This window comes from Somniosus microcephalus, chromosome 8 (genome assembly GCF_052327205.1).
Source record: "Somniosus microcephalus isolate GS21.2 chromosome 8, FLI_Smic_1.0, whole genome shotgun sequence".
In the NCBI taxonomy this organism is placed as follows: Eukaryota; Metazoa; Chordata; class Chondrichthyes; order Squaliformes; family Somniosidae; genus Somniosus; species Somniosus microcephalus.
In genome coordinates this window covers 260989755-261005548 of record NC_140994.1, presented here as the reverse complement: position 1 = coordinate 261005548, position 15794 = coordinate 260989755, and the positions used below count along the sequence as shown (strand labels likewise).

Sequence of the window (15794 nt, the reverse complement as noted above, 5' to 3'; positions counted from 1 at the left end):
CTTTGTGCACCTGGCTGATGACCCCGCTCCGTGCGCCCAGCACCCCTGCTGAAGAGGGATACAATGACAGCCATCAAGCAACCAGGAACATCATTGAGCAAACAATCGGCGTGCTGAAGCAACGGTTCCGCTGTCTGGATCGTTCTGGGGAGCCCTACAGTACTCGCCTGAGCGAGTCTCCCATTTCGTTGTCGTATGCTGCACAACCTGGCTATCCGCAGGACTCGGCCACTGCCAGCAGACATTGGAGGACCACCAGAGGAGGAGGAGGACCAGCACAGGAGGGAGGCAGAAAGTGCAAGGGCCGCCCGTCGGCGGCTTATTGCAAGTCGGTTCTAGGCCCCCTCTCAGGGAATGGCTTGTGCCAATGGCGGAAGATGAATGTAGCCGCTCCACAAGCCCTCAGCCGAGCAGGGCAACCAATACTTCCAAAAGAAAGCATGGACAGTGCGATTTTAAGAATTTTTTTTTACTGTGATACCTCTGTGCCCTTCCCACATGACAAACTAATGGAGAGAAACCCCCCCCCCCCCCCCAAAAAAAAACACAAATATACCAGTCTCGGCCTTTATAAGTAAAACAAAACATTTGGCCACACCTTTTTCCCCTGCGAGGGTGATCCGTTTCGCTTCCGTGACTGACCCTTACCCGCCCTGCAGCTCCTCCTCAATGGGACCCCAGTGGCTGCAGCAAGGCTGGGGGAAGGCTGCTGAGGGTCAGATGATGAGACGGCAGATGCCCTTGGGGGTCGGCCTGGACCAGCTCTGGGACGGGAGGGGCTGGCTGCTGACTGCTTGGGCGGCAGCAGTCTGTCCAACAGCTGGTGGCAGCTGCAATGGAGGAGTGATAGTGTTGGCTGCAGGAATGCTGCCAACCTGACAGATCACAGGCACTCCCTGGTCGGCTGATACATTGGCACGCGCATGGGCCAGCACTGCAGCATGCGCAGCAATCTGCTGACGCACAGACTGCTGGGCTGCTGCGGCACAGCGAGTGCCCCGGCAATGCCTGGCCGATCCAGCGAGTGTGGCAGCAGTTGGTGCCCGTGTGGCCCTGGTCTGTGTCTGCATGACAGCAGCCAGTGAATGCATGGCACGACTGAGCATTTGGCTAGAAGCCGCCTGTGAAGCAGCGAAGTCCTGCTGACTCCTAGCCTGTGCTGCCGCGATGTCCTGCAGACTCCTGGCCTGTGCTGCACTGAATTGTTGCAGACTCCTGGCCTGTGCTGCCCCGAATTCCTGCACATTCCTTGCCAGTGACTCTATGGAGTCAGGCATCCTTGCCACTGCAGCCATGAGCTCAGTGTGCCTGCGCTCAGCCTGGGCGCCCATTTCCACTAGGAGCCGCACCTCCTCTGCGCTCACCGTAGCAGGACTGGAGGCCGCACTCGCCCTCCGGGGAGAAGGCCGCCGAGCTTCCCCACCCCTCCTGCGTTGCTGCAGCCCGCTGGTCCCCGGAGCTTCACTATCCGCCGACCCTGCTCCCCTCCAGGGAAGACGTGTCCACATCATGGCCATGGGCTGCCTCGGCTGAGGGTGTCCCTGATGGGCTGGCTTCCTCTTCCTCCTCTATATCTGACTCGGACACAGTGCCAGCTTGAGGGGCCGCCTCCTCACCTGGCGAGTCACCATCTGAAAGCAGGGAGGCACAAGAGTTGCTTTAGAGTGAGGACAGGGTGGCAGCGAGGGAGGCATGAGTGCTGCTGTGCACTGCATTGGTTCGATAGTGGCAAAGGATGCTGGTGTGAGGCGCAAGTGGAAAGGGAGAGGTCAAAAAGGTGATGACCTTGCCATTGGTGCCCAGAACAGGGTCAGCATCTCCAGTGGCGACGGGGCCACTCAGCCGGCCTGCCATGATCTGCTCCACTCGCTGCTCGAGGTCGCTCAGCTGTTTCAGGTCAGGACGGCCTCCCCCCCGGTCTGTCGCTGCTGTCTTCTGTTATGCACCAGCTTGGCCTGCAAGAGAAAGGACCGCCTCTAAGTACAGTGTCAAGCCCTGATCTTGCCCACACTGCCTCCCATGGTCGAATAGCCCTGACAGTGTCTAAAGTCCTGATTGCGCAAGTGCTTTTCATGACAGTCCCATAGCTGCTGGGTGAGGGCTGGCCATTAGGGCTTTCAGACCTGTTTGGCCATAAAGTGAGGTGCACATGCAGGGATGAGGATACTGGAAAGGATACTCCCCCTGACAACCCGAGTGAGGTCGTTGAATTTTTTCCGGCACTAGGTTGGTGTCCTGCCAACCACGTTGTTGGACGTGACCCTGTTTGCCACATCCCTCCATGCTTTCCGATATTCGGCAGGCAGCGGCCTCCTGCCACCCTCGGAAGAGGATATGGCGCCTGCGGTCCACTGCGCCAACCAGCAGCCCCAGGTCACCCTCGCCGATGCGCTGCGCTCTCTCCCTGGCCTTCTCCATTCTCCTGGGCGTGGAGCTGTTCCAGAAGCAGTGTTCAGGCCTTGTCTTAGGGCTGCAGTGTGCAGGGCGTGGCAGCCAAGCAATTCCACCCTCCCCCTTTAAGTGCTGACCGGCGCCTGACTGTCTGCCCTCAATGAGCACCTCGCCGCACCTGCGCTGCGCCCGCCTTCGGTGTTTGCGCCCCGGATCGCCGGCTTAGCGCCTAATGATAGTCGTGCATCACCTGCTTTAGCGCAGCAGCAACCTCTTGGGGTGATGCAACTGAATATCGGCGAAGGTGGCGCTAAGTTATGCCGGGCGCAAAAGTTAGCGACCGCCATGCTGTAGCGCCCCAAACGTGGCTATACTGAATTTCTAGGCCATGGTCTTTTCAACCGTGTTTCGTGTCCTCTCTTCTAACACTCCTGCTGAGCATCTGTTTCTCCTCCGTGAACCCCGTGGGACATTTTCTGGGTTAGAGGCACTAATATAGATACAAGTTTTTGTTGCCACTTCAAAGCGAATTACACACACACCATAGGAAATGGTCAGTTTCCACGCTCTGGGACTCTGGTAGCGCTCCTTACTGTTGTCGTATCTGATGTGCTAGTCGACCGGTGCTCTTGGCTCCCTGAGGCAGTGCAGCTGTTTTCTTTGGAGCAGAGGAGGCTGAGGGGAGACCTAATTGAGGTGTATAAAATTGAGGGGGCTAGATAGAGTGGATAGGAAGGACCTATTTCCCTTAGCAGAAGGGTCAATAACCAGGGGACATGGATTTTAAAGTAATTGGTAGAAGGATTAGAGGGGAGTTGAGGAGAACTTTTTTCACCCAGAGGGTGGTGGGGGTCTGGAACTCACTGCCTGAAAGGGTGGTAGAGGCAGAAGCCCTCATCACATTTAAAAGGTACTTGGATATACACTTGAAGTGCCGTAACCTACAGGGCTACGGACCAAGAGCTGGAAAGTGGGGTTAGGTGGGATAGCTCTTTGTCGGCCGGCACGGACATGATGGGCTGAATGGCCTCCTTCCCGTGCTGTAAATTTCTATGATGCGATCTCTGCTCCAGTCAGGAACTGGCCCAGCACCCTCCACACCAGCCTGCAACGCATTCCAGAGGCGCACTACTCTCTGTTGGCGGCTGGGGGGGGGGGTGTTTAAACTCGTGCCCTGGACACACCTAATCAGTTAAACTGGAATAATCTATCAATAGGGACTCTCTCCAAGCCCTTTAATTATTTTATAGACCTCTATCAGATCAGCTCCCAGTCTATGCTGCTCTAAATGTAAATAGACCGAGGTTCTTGAGCCTATCTTTGGCTCCCCATTTGTTATTCCGACTAGGACGGAAATGGTAGATCTGGAAAGGGTTTAGTCTTCTCCCAGGCCAGCTGTAGGTGCTCCAGGTCGGTGCTGCAGCCACATACTCCGAACGCACGTTTAGTAAACCCGTATCTTGGGGTTCAATGTTGATGTCCTGTTGTTCCACACATGCTTAGTCAATTGGCCGAATGTAGTTGCTGCCTTTCTGTCACAAGAGTTTAGGAACAGGAGGAGGTCATTCAGCCCCTCGAGCCTGTTGCACCATTTAATGAGATCATGGCTGATCTGCGACCTGCCCCAAATCCCTCAATACCTTTTGGTTAACAAAAATCTATCAATCTCAGATTTAAAATTAACAATTGATCCAGCATCAATGGCTGTTTGCAGAGTTCCAAATTTCTACCACCTTTTGTGTGTAGAAGTGTTTCCTAACTTCACTCCTGAGAAGTTTGGCTCTAATTTTTAGACTATGTCCCCTCGTCCTAGAATCTCCAACCAGTGGAAACAGTTTCTCTCTCTCTCTACCCTATCTGTTCTCCTCAATATCTTGAAAACTTCAATCAGATCACCGCTTAACCTTCTAAATTCCAGGGCATGCAACCCTAGTTTGTGAAATCTCCTCGTAATTTAACCATTGAAGTCCGGGTATCATACTGGTGAATCTGTTTTGTGCTCCCTCCAAGGCCAATCTATCCTGCCTAAGGTGTGGTGCCCAGAACTGCTCACCGTGCTCCAGGTGTGGTCTAACCAGGGCTTTGTACAGCTGCAGCATAACTTCTACCCCCTTGTATTTTAGTCCTCTAGATATAAAGGCCAGCTTTAGCTGGTCATCTAGCGAGAAGTTATCTGGTACAGCAGATTCTAGTTAGCAGAACTTGTGTACAAAGTTTGATCGTGAGAGTTGAATGTTTCTCTGAATATTGATGTTTGTGTCTCCAAGGTGCTCTCCAATCCAGAGTTTCTGGCTGAAGGAACGGCGATTGCTGATCTCAAAAATCCGGACAGAGTTTTGATTGGTGGAGACGAGACGCCTGAAGGTCAAAAGGCCATTCTGGCCCTCAAAAGTATCTATGAGCATTGGGTCCCGGAGAACAAGATCATTACAACCAACACCTGGTCGTCGGAGCTATCTAAACTGGTACATAGTCTCTTACTGGGGCATAGGGTTTTAAAACTGGGGTCCCCAAGGGATCGGACTTCTGTCTGTCTTGGGTGCAGAGTCCCAAACCTTATTCTAGAATGATACAGCACAGAAGGAGGCCATTTGCCCCATTGTGCCTGTGCTGGTAGAGCTATCCAATTAATCCCACTCCACCCCTCCTCTTTCCCCATAGCCCTGCAAATTGTTTCCCTTCAAATATTTATCCAATTCTCTTTCGAATGTTCCTATTGAATCTGCTTCCACCACCAACCTTTCAGGCAGCGTGTTCCAGATCACAACAATCTGTTGCGCTGCATTGGGATATGCCGGTGTCCCTAAAAGGATTTGATAGGGTAGACACAGAGAAGCTATTTCCTCTGGTGGGGGGAATCCAGTAAAAGGGGGCACCGCCTTAAAATTAGAGTCACTCCATTGAGGAGTGAAATCAGGAAACACTTTTTCCACACACAAGGTAGTGGAACTCTTTTTTCCCTTTCTCCCCCTCCATTTCTTCTCCCCCGCCCCCTCCAAAAGGCTGTGGCTGCTGGGGGCCAATTGAAATTTAAGACTGAGGTTGATAGATTTTTGTTGGGTAGGGGATATGGGGCAAAGTCGGGTAAATGGGGTTGAGCTCGAGATCAGTCATGATCTAACTGAATGGCGGAGTGGGCTCGCGGGGCTTGTGTTTCAAAACAATGAAGCTTGGTCTTCAACGTGGCGTGGTGTCTGGGTGTCTGAATGAGCCTGACCTCGACAGTCGAGTTGGGCCAGTATCGGGCTCCTTTGCGTCACTGGATGTGTTCACTGAAGATCTGCAGCGAGTGCCAATCCCCTCGAGATAAAGGCCAAAATTCCGTTAGCCCTCTTCATCACTTTCTGAACCCGCGCGCTCGCTTTTACTCATTGAGAGTAACTCGCTGTGTGAAATGTAGTGTTTAATCGCAGATCTGTGCATGTGTTTCCTCTTTTTCGCACCCCCCCCCCCCCCCTTCCCTAGGCTGCCAATGCGTTCCTGGCTCAGCGAATCAGCAGTATTAACTCTATCAGTGCCCTGTGTGAGGCGACGGGTGCTGATGTGGAGGAGGTGGCCCATGCAATCGGCACCGACCAAAGGATTGGCAGCAAGTTCCTCAAAGCCAGCGTCGGTAAGAATCTGATTACACAGAAACCGGCCATTTGGCCCATGCTGGTGTTTATGCTCCTCCTCCCACTCCTCTTCATCCATTCCCATTCTCATATCCTTCTATTCCTTTGTCCCTCATGTGCTTATCCAACTTCCCCTTGAATGTGTCTAGGAATGGTTGAGATGACTAGCATAGTGTTGGTGAGTTCCACATTCTCGCCAGTCTCTCGGTGAAGAAGTTTCTCCCGAATGACTTTTTGGATTTATTAGTGACTATCATTATTTATCTATATCTCTCAAACCCTTTCATAATCTTAAAGATCTCTATCCAGTCACCCCTCAGCATTCTGGTTCCAGAGTAGAGCCTCAGCCTCTTCAATCTTTCCTGATAGTTATAACTACTTGGTTTTGTTATCACCTTGGTGCAAAAAAGATTCACATTCTCCAGTGTGTCTCTATCTTTTTTTTGTAAGCATAAACAAATTTGAAGCAATACACCTGAATTTCTATAGCGCCTTTCATGACCTCCGGCCATCCCAAAGTGCTTTACAGCCAATGATGTACTTTTTAAAACGTCGTCACTAATGTGGTGTAGGAAATGTAACAATTTACATTCGGCAAGATCCCATGAACACCAGTCGGATAAATGAACAGATAATCTGTTTTAGTGATGTTGGTTAAGGGATAAATATTGGCCAGGACTCTGGGGCGAACTGCCCCTGCTCTTCCTTGAAATAGTGGCCCTGGGATCTTTTACGTCCACCTGAGAGAGCAGGTGGGACCTTGGTTTAACCTCTCACCTCTCCCTCAGTACTGCACTGGAGTGTCGGCCTAGATTTTGTGCTCAAGTTTCTGGAGTGGGACTTTGAACCCGGAACCTTCTGACTCTGAGGCGAGAGAGCGTGTGCTGCCCACTGAGCCACAGCTGGCACTGATTGATTTTTGTACCTGTCTACTACATTTTAATTTGTGTACTCAGGCTCCCAAATCTCTCTGTCGCTCCTCTACAATTCAGTTCCTAGTATCTCGCCATTTTAGAAAATACTCCGATTTTATCTTTCTTGGGTCCACAGTGGATGATCCCCATACTTGCCCACATTGAACTCCATGTTGTGCCCACTCGCTTAGTCTGTCTGTCCCTTTGCAACTTCCTGCTCCCACCTGCACTGCTTACTGTCACCCTCTTAACTTGGTGTCATCTGCAAACTTGAATAGACAGCTCTCTTCCTTCATCTAAGTCATGAATAAATATGGTGAAAAGTTGAGGCCCCAGAACGGATCCCTGGGGGAACACCACTTGTCACATCCCGCAGTCAGAGTGTCTACCCTATGTCCCCACTCTGTCTCCTATCTTCCAACCCAAGTCGCAAGTTTTTTTTTTTGCTAATAGGTTACACACAAGAAATTATGTTCCTATGTAACCTTATCGAATGTCTTCTGGAAGTCCAGTCCATGTAGATAACCTCCATAGATACTCCCTTATCTACCTTACTGGTGACCTCCACAAAAAAATTCAACTGGATTAGTCAATCATGACTTGCCTCTGACAAAGCCATGCTGGCTGTCTCTCAAATCGGCTCATATTTGTTCAAGTGCTCAGTCACTCTGTCCCTAATGACAGATTATAGTAACTTCCCCACAACTGACCGGTCTGTAGTTACCTGGTTCCTCTCTCCCACCCCACTTAAAAATATTGTACTGATTCTAGCAAATTTACAACCTAACAGCACAATTCACGAATCAAGGAGAGCTTGGAATGATTATGACTAACGCTTCTGTAATTTCCTCACCAACTTTTAATACCCTGGGGTGGAAACATAGAAACATAAGTAGGCCATTCGGCCCCTCGAGCCTGCTCTGCCATTCAATGCGATCATGGCTGATCATCCAAATTCAGTACCCGGTGTGGTAAACCACTAATCTGCCTGTACAGAACATGTCTGGGCATGCCTCAGCTGGCTCCGCCCCTGGCTCCACCCCTAAGCCCAGGTATAAAGGTGATTGACCTCCAGTCCCCCTGGCTTTAAGGATCGGTCTACCAGCAGAGGCATGCTCGTATTCTTTTGTTAATAAAAGCCTACTTGTTATAAGTTTAACTCTTAGTCTTCTGGAGTTATTGATGGCGCATCAATTTTATTAACAAAAGATTTTGAAATGGAGCAAATCCTGAAACCGGAACGCCTGGAACTGGACCCTCAAACGGCAGATGCATCAAATAACTTCGAGCACTGGCTGAGCTGCTTCGAAGCATTCCTGCAGGCCTCCAGCACTACCGTCAGGACCGAAGCTGACAAACTGCTAGTACTGAACTCACGGGTGAGCCACCAAGTATATTTGATTATCCGAGACGCTGTATCCTACACGGCCGCTATCACGATACTAAAAGAACAATATACTAAGCCAGTCAACGAGGTCTACGCTAGACACCTCCTGGCTACCCGCAAACAGCAACCCGGGGAATCGGGTGACGAATACCTACGGGCACTGAGAGTCCTCGGCCGGGACTGCAAGTGCAAATCGGTGACGGCCGCGGAAAATACTGATGACCTAATCAGAGACGCCTACGTCGCCGGCATCGGGTCCAGCTACACTCGACAGAGACTGCTAGAGCAAAGTGGGCTCAACCTGCAGAAGGCTGTGGCCCTTGCTAACTCGCTGGACGTGGCCCTCCGAAACATGGATGCCTACCCCCCCCGACCATAAGGCCCTCCCCGCCCCGTGGATGTCGTGGGAGCCGCCATCTTGGGACACGGTAAGGCCACAGGCCTGTGCCACGCCACCACCGCCACGGCCCACCTGCAGCCCAACTACAGCTGCGATGTCCAGAGGCTCAAAGTGCTATTTCTGTGGCCAGGCCAAGCACCCCAGACAACACTGCCCGGCGAAGGACGCGATCTGCTCCAAATGCGGAAAGAAGGGGCACTATGCCAAAGTGTGCAGGGCGAAACCGACCAACTCCAGCAGTGCCGCGTGTGAGCCGTGCAGGTCGCCATCTTGGACACCACCAGCTGTGTGTGAGCGGTGCTGGCCGCCATCTTGGACGTCACTTTGGGACCAGGCCCCTGACTCCCCCACTGCCTCGCGCGAGTACAACAGCGACCCACCGACCTCAACGATGGCCTCCATCATCCTGGACCAATCCAGGCCTCACCAACTGGCCAGGTCCATGATGGACATCAAGGTAAACGGTCACGCAACAAACTGCCTATTTGACTGCGGGAGCACGGAGAGCTTTATCCACCCCGACACGGTGCGACACTACTCCCTATCAGTCATGCCCACGCGCCACCGGGTCTCTATGGCCTCCAAGTCCCATACAGCGGACGTCGTCGGCGACTGTGTAGCGACCCTGACAGTAATGGGCACAGAGTACAAAGACTTTAAACTCCTTGTCCTGCCACAGCTCTGCGCTGCTGTGCTACTGGGACTGGATTTCCAGTGCCACCTAGAGAGTGTCACGATGGCGTACGGCGGGCCCCTGCCCCCACTTACAGTCTACAGCCGGCAAAATTTAAAACAACCGCCGCGCACAATATGCAGCCTATCTACCCACCCCCCGGTTGTTTGCTAATCTCGCCCACGACTGCAAGCCCATCGCAACAAAAAGCAGGCGATACAGTGCCGGGGATAGAAGCTTCATTAAAATAGAAGTAGAGAGACTCCTGCGGGAGGGGATTATCGAGGGCAGCACCAGCCCATGGCGAGCCCAAGTAGTGGTCATGAAGACCGGCGAGAAACAGCGCCTGGTCATTGACTACAGTCAAACAATCAATAGGTGTACCCAATTAGACGCATACCCCCTTCCCCGCATATCTGATATGGTCAATCAGATTGCACAGTACCGGGTATTCTCTACCATTGACCTGAAGTCGGCATACCACCAACTCCCTATCGGGCCTGAAGACCGCCAATATACTGCCTTCGAGGCAAACGGCTGCCTCTACCACTTCCTCAGAGTCCCCTTCGGCGTCACCAACGGGGTCTCAGTCTTTCAAAGGGAGATGGACCGGATGGTTGACCAGAACGCGCTGCAGGCCACTTTTCCCTACCCAGACAATGTCATCTGCGGCCATGACCAGCAGGGCCATGACGCCAATCTAGAAAAATTCCTCCGAACAGCCCAACGCTTAAATTTGACATACAACAAAGAAAAGTGTATGTTTCGCACCACCCGCCTCGCTATCCTTGGCTGTGTAGTGGAAAACGGAGTTATCGACCCCGACCGAATGCGCCCCCTTCTGGAACTACCCCTGCCTCACTGCCTCAAAGCCCTGAAGAGATGTCTGGGGTTTTTCTCTTATTACGCCCAATGGGTGCCCAATTACGCGGACAAAGCCCGGCCCCTTATCAAGTCAACCTCCTTCCCCCTGGCGGCAGAGGCCCGTGCAGCCTTCACCCGCATAAAAGAGGACATTGCAAAGGCTACAATGCACGCCGTGGACGAGTCCATCCCTTTCCAAGTGGAGAGCGATGCGTCTGACTTCGCCCTGGCCGCAACCCTTAACCAGGCGGGGAGACCCGTGGCCTTCTTTTCACGAACCCTCCAGGGCCCCGAAATTAGACACTCCTCAGTCGAAAAGGAGGCCCAGGCTATAGCGGAGGCTGTACGGCATTGGAGGCATTACCTGGCCGGTAAACGCTTCACCCTGCTCACTGACCAACGATCAGTAGCATTTATGTTCAATAACAAGCAGAGGGGCAAAATCAAAAACGACAAGATATTGCGGTGGAGGATCGAATTATCCACCTACAATTATGATATCTTATACTGGCCCGGGAAACTTAATGAGCCCCCGGATGCCCTATCCCGTGGAACATGTGCCAACGCACAGGTCGATAGGCTACGGGCCCTCCACAACGATCTCTGCCACCCGGGGGTCACCAGGTTTTTCCACTTCATTAAGGCCCGCAACCTGCCTTACTCCATCGAGGAGGTCAGGACCATGACCAGGAACTGCCAAGTCTGTGCCGAATGCAAACCGCACTTTTATAGGCCAGACAGGGCGCACCTGATAAAAGCCACCCGCCCCTTCGAGCGCCTAAGCGTAGATTTTAAAGGGCCCCTCCCCTCCTCTGACCGCAACACGTACTTCCTCAACATCATTGACGAGTACTCCCGTTTCCCATTCGCTATCCCCTGCCCGGACATGACCAGCGCCACAGTCATCAAATGTCTCAATGACCTCTTCGCCATATTCGGTTTTCCCAGCTACATCCATAGTGACGGGGGCTCGTCGTTCATGAATGACGAGCTGCGCCAGTACCTGCTCGAAAAAGGGATAGCCACGAGCAGGACCACCAGCTACAACCCCCGGGGTAACGGACAAGTAGAAAGGGAGAACGCGACAGTGTGGAAAACCGCCATGCTAGCCTTAAAGTCCAGAGGCCTCCCAACCTCCCACTGGCAAGAAGTCCTCCCCGATGCGCTTCACTCCATACGGTCACTACTCTGTACCGCCACGAACACCACCCCTCACGAGAAAATGTTCGTCTTCCCTAGGAAATCCACCTCGGGGACATGGCTGACGTCTCCAGGGCCCGTCTTGCTCAGGAAGCACGTGAGGAGCCATAAAACAGACCCCCTGGTCGAAAGGGTCCACCTCCTCCACGCCAACCCACAATATGCATACGTGGCGTATCCTGACGGGCGGGAGGACACGGTCTCCATACGAGACCTCTCCCCCTCAGGTGCCACCGAAAACACCATTACCCACGACACACCCCTAGAAGGGAATCCACATCTAACCCAAGTAGACGGCACGCCAGGGCCCTGTGACCCACCCTTATACACCCACCGACCCCGCACCCACGAAGACGACACGCTCCGGCCCACACGGGAAACGGCCGCGGGAAAAGAACCGCCGCAGCCGGCACCACGCCGATCACTACGGCAGACAAGACCCCCGGAGAGACTTGCCTATACGAACTTCTGAGACACTTCACCCCGCCGGACTCATTTTAAACAAGGGGTGAATGTGGTAAACCACTAATCTGCCTGTACAGAACATGTCTGGGCATGCCTCAGCTGGCTCTGCCCCTGGCTCCACCCCTAAGCCCAGGTATAAAGGTGATTGACCTCCAGTCCCCCTGGCTTTAAGGATCGGTCCACCAGCAGAGGCATGCTCGTATTCTTTTGTTAATAAAAGCCTACTTGTTAAAAGTTTAACTCTTAGTCTTCTGGAGTTATTGATGGTGCATCACCCGGTCCCTGCTTTCTCCCCATATCCCTTGATCCCTTTAGCCTTTAAGAAATATATCTAACTCCTTGAATATATTTAATGAATTGGCCTCTACTGCCTTCTGTGGTAGAGAATTCCACAGGTTCACCACTCTGGGTGAAGAAATTCCTCCTCATCTCTGTCCTAAATGCCTTACCCCTTATCCTTAGACTGTGACCCCTGGTTCTGGACTCCCCCGCCATCGGGAACATCCTTCCTGCATCTAGTCTGTCCAGTCCTGTTAGAATTTTATAAGTTTCAATGAGATCCCCTCTCATTCTTCTAAACTCTAGCGAGTATAAGTCCAATTGACCCAATCTCTCCTCATACGTCATTCCTGCCATCCCAGGTATCAGTCTGGTGAATCTTCGCTGCACTCCCACCATGGCAAGAACATCCTTCCTCAGATAAGGCGACCAAAACTGCACACACTACTCAAGGTGTGGTCTCACCAAGGCCCTGTACAACTGCAGCAAGACATCCTTGCTCCTGTACTCAAACCCTCTCGCTACAAAGGCCAACATACCATTTGCCGCCTTAACCGCCTGCTGCACCTGCATGTTTACCTTCAGCGACTGGTGCACAAGGACGCCCAGGTCTCGTTGCACTTCCCCGTCTCCCAATCTATTGCCATTCAGATAATAATCTGCCGCCTTGTTTTTGACACCAAAGTGGATAACCTCACATTTATCCACGTTATATTGCATCTGCCATGCTTCTGCCCAATCACCCAACCTGTCCAAATCATACTGGAGTTTCTCTGTATCCTCCTCACAGCACACACGCCCACCCAGCTTTGTGTCATCTGTAAACTTGGAGATATTACATCTAGTTCCCTCATCCAGATCATTAATATATATTGTGAATAGCTGGGGTCCAAGGACCGATCCCTACGGTACCCCACTAGTCACTGCCTGCCACTCGGGGGGAAAAAGAGCCGTTTATTCCAACTCTTTTTGCTTTCTGTCTGCCAACCAGTTCTCTATCCAAGTCAATCCCATGTGCCTTAACTTTACACGCTAATCTCTTATGCGGGACCTTATCGAAAGGCTTTTGAAAGTCCAAATACACCACATCCACTGGTTCTCCCTTATCTATTTTACCAGTTACATCCTCAAAAAATTCCAGTAGATTAGTCAAGCACGATTTACCTTTTGTAAATCCATGTTGACTTTGTCCGATCCTGTCACTGTTTTCCAAGTGCTCTGCTATTACATCTTTTACAATGGACTCTAGCATTTTCCCCACTACCGATGTCAGGCTTACTGGTCTGTAATTCCCTGTTTTCTCTCTACCACCTTTTTTGAACAGTGGGGTAACATTAGCTACCCTCCAATGCATGGGTACTGTTCCAGAGTCTATTGAATTTTGGAAGATGACCAGCAATGCATCCACTATTTCTAGGGCCACTTCCTTAAGTACCCTAGGATGTAGATTATCAGGCCCTGGGGATTTATCGGCCTTCAATCCCGTCAATTTCTCTAACACCATTTCCCTACAGATACTGATTTCTATCAGTTCCTCCCTTTCATTCATTAGATCGCTCTGACCCAAGGGGCCTCGCACAACAAGATTGCTAATTAATCCTAATTAATCCTTTCTCATTACATAATACCCAGTCTAAGATGGCCTGATCTCTAGTTGGTTCCTCAACATATTGGTCCAGGAAACCATCCTGTATACACCAGGAATTCCTCCTCCACAGTATTGTTACTAATTTGGTTAGCCCAATCTATATGTAGATTAGAGTCACCCATGATAACTGCTGTGCCCTTATTGCATGCTTCTCTAATTTCCCTTTTTAATGTCATCCCCGACCTCCGCATTACTGTTTGGAGGTCTATATACCACTCCCACTAACGTTTTCTGCCCTTTGGTATTTCTCCGTTCTACCCATACAGATTCCACATCATCAGAGCTAATATCCTTCCTTACAATTGTGTTAATCCCCTCTTTAACCAGCAATGCTACCCGACCTCCTTTTCCTTTTTGCCTATCTTTCCTGAATATTGCGTTCCCAGCCTTGGCCACCCTGGAGCCATGTTTCCGTAATCCCTATCATATTCGTTTACCTCTACTTGCGCAGCCAATTCATCCACCTTATTACGAATGCTCCTCTCATTAAGACACAAAGCCTTCAGGCTTGTTTTTTTTTAACGCTTTTAGATCTTTTAGAATTATTATTTACTGTGGCCATGTTTGATTTAAACCCTTGATTTCTCTGTCTGCCACTTTTGGTTTTTCTCCTTCCTGTCTTTTTCTTTTATCCTTGTTTCCCTTTCCTCTGTCTCCCCGCTCAGGTTCCCAACCCCCTGCCATTTTAGTTTAAACCCTCCCCCAGAGCACTAGCAAACACTCCTCCTAGGACATCGGTCCCGGTCCTGCCCAGGTGCAAACCGTCTGTTTTGTACTGGTCCCACCTCCCCCAGAACCGGTTCCAATGTCCCAGGAATTTGAATCCCTCCCCCTTGCACCATTCCCCATGCCACGTATTCATCTGAAATAGCCTTCTATTTCTACTCTGACTAGCACGTGGCACTGGTAGCAATCCTGAGATTACTACCTTTTTTGAGGTCCTATTTTTTAATTTGCCTCCTAACTCCCTATATTCAGCTTTTAGGACCTCGTCCCAGTTTTTACCTATATCGTTGGTACCTATATGCACCACGACAACTGGCTGTTCACCCTCCCTTTCCAAAATGTTCTGCAGCCGCTCTGAGACATCCTTGACCCTTGCATCAGGGAGGCAACACACCACCCTGGAGCCTCGTTTGCGGCCGCAGAAATGCCTATCTATTCCCCTTACAATAGAATCCCCTATCACTATAGCTCTCCCACTCTTTCCTCCTGTCCTGTGCAGCAGAACCACCCCTGGTGCCAGGAAGTTGGCTGCTGCTACCTTCCCCTGGTAAGCCATCACCACCATCAGTATCCAAAGTGGTATATCTGTTTGAGAGGGGGATGGCCACAAGGGACCCCTGCACTACCTGCCTGCGCCTACTACTCTGCCTGTTGGTCACCGATTCCCTTTCATTTCCCATCATGTCCTGCAGATTTATCTATCCTAAGTCCCATTATTTTCACCATTACCATTCTGTTGCTTGCATTGAACCACGCAAATTCCTACCCATTGAATTATTTTTAGTTTTAGTTCACCCATCACCCCTGTGCTCGCTGACATACATTGGCTCCCAGTTAAGCAACGCCTCGATTTCAAAAGTCTCATCCTTGTTTTCAAATCCCCCTCATGGCCTCAGCCCTCCCTAGCTCTAATATCCTCCAGCCCCACAACCCTCCTGAGATATCTGCCCTCTTCAAATTCTGCCCTCTTGAGCATCACTGATTATAATTGCTGTGCCTTCTGTTGCCTAGGCCCTAAGCTCTGGAATTCCCTGCCTAAACCTGTCCACCTCGCTACCTCTCCTCCTTTTAAGACGCTCTTTAAAACCTACCTCTTTGACCTGCCCTAATTTCTCTGGCTTGGTGACAAATGTTTTGTCTTTTTAGCACTCCTGTGAAGCGCCTTGGGATGTTTTTACTACATTAAAGGCGCTATATAAATGCACGTGTTTCAGTATTTAATGCCGTTATTCT

At 51.1% G+C, this 15794-nt stretch overlaps 1 protein-coding gene across 1 annotated transcript in view; it reads left to right on the top strand.

Moving 5' to 3' along the window:
- The window catches only part of LOC147114343 (UDP-glucose 6-dehydrogenase-like), a 62828-nt gene that overhangs the window by 16481 nt on the left and 30553 nt on the right, over positions 1-15794 (top strand). The window contains exons 5-6 of the mRNA XM_085995994.1: positions 4659-4856; positions 5857-6004. Of these exons, the coding sequence (XP_085852120.1) occupies positions 4659-4856; positions 5857-6004 (346 nt within the window). The remainder of the gene's footprint in view (positions 1-4658; positions 4857-5856; positions 6005-15794) is intronic.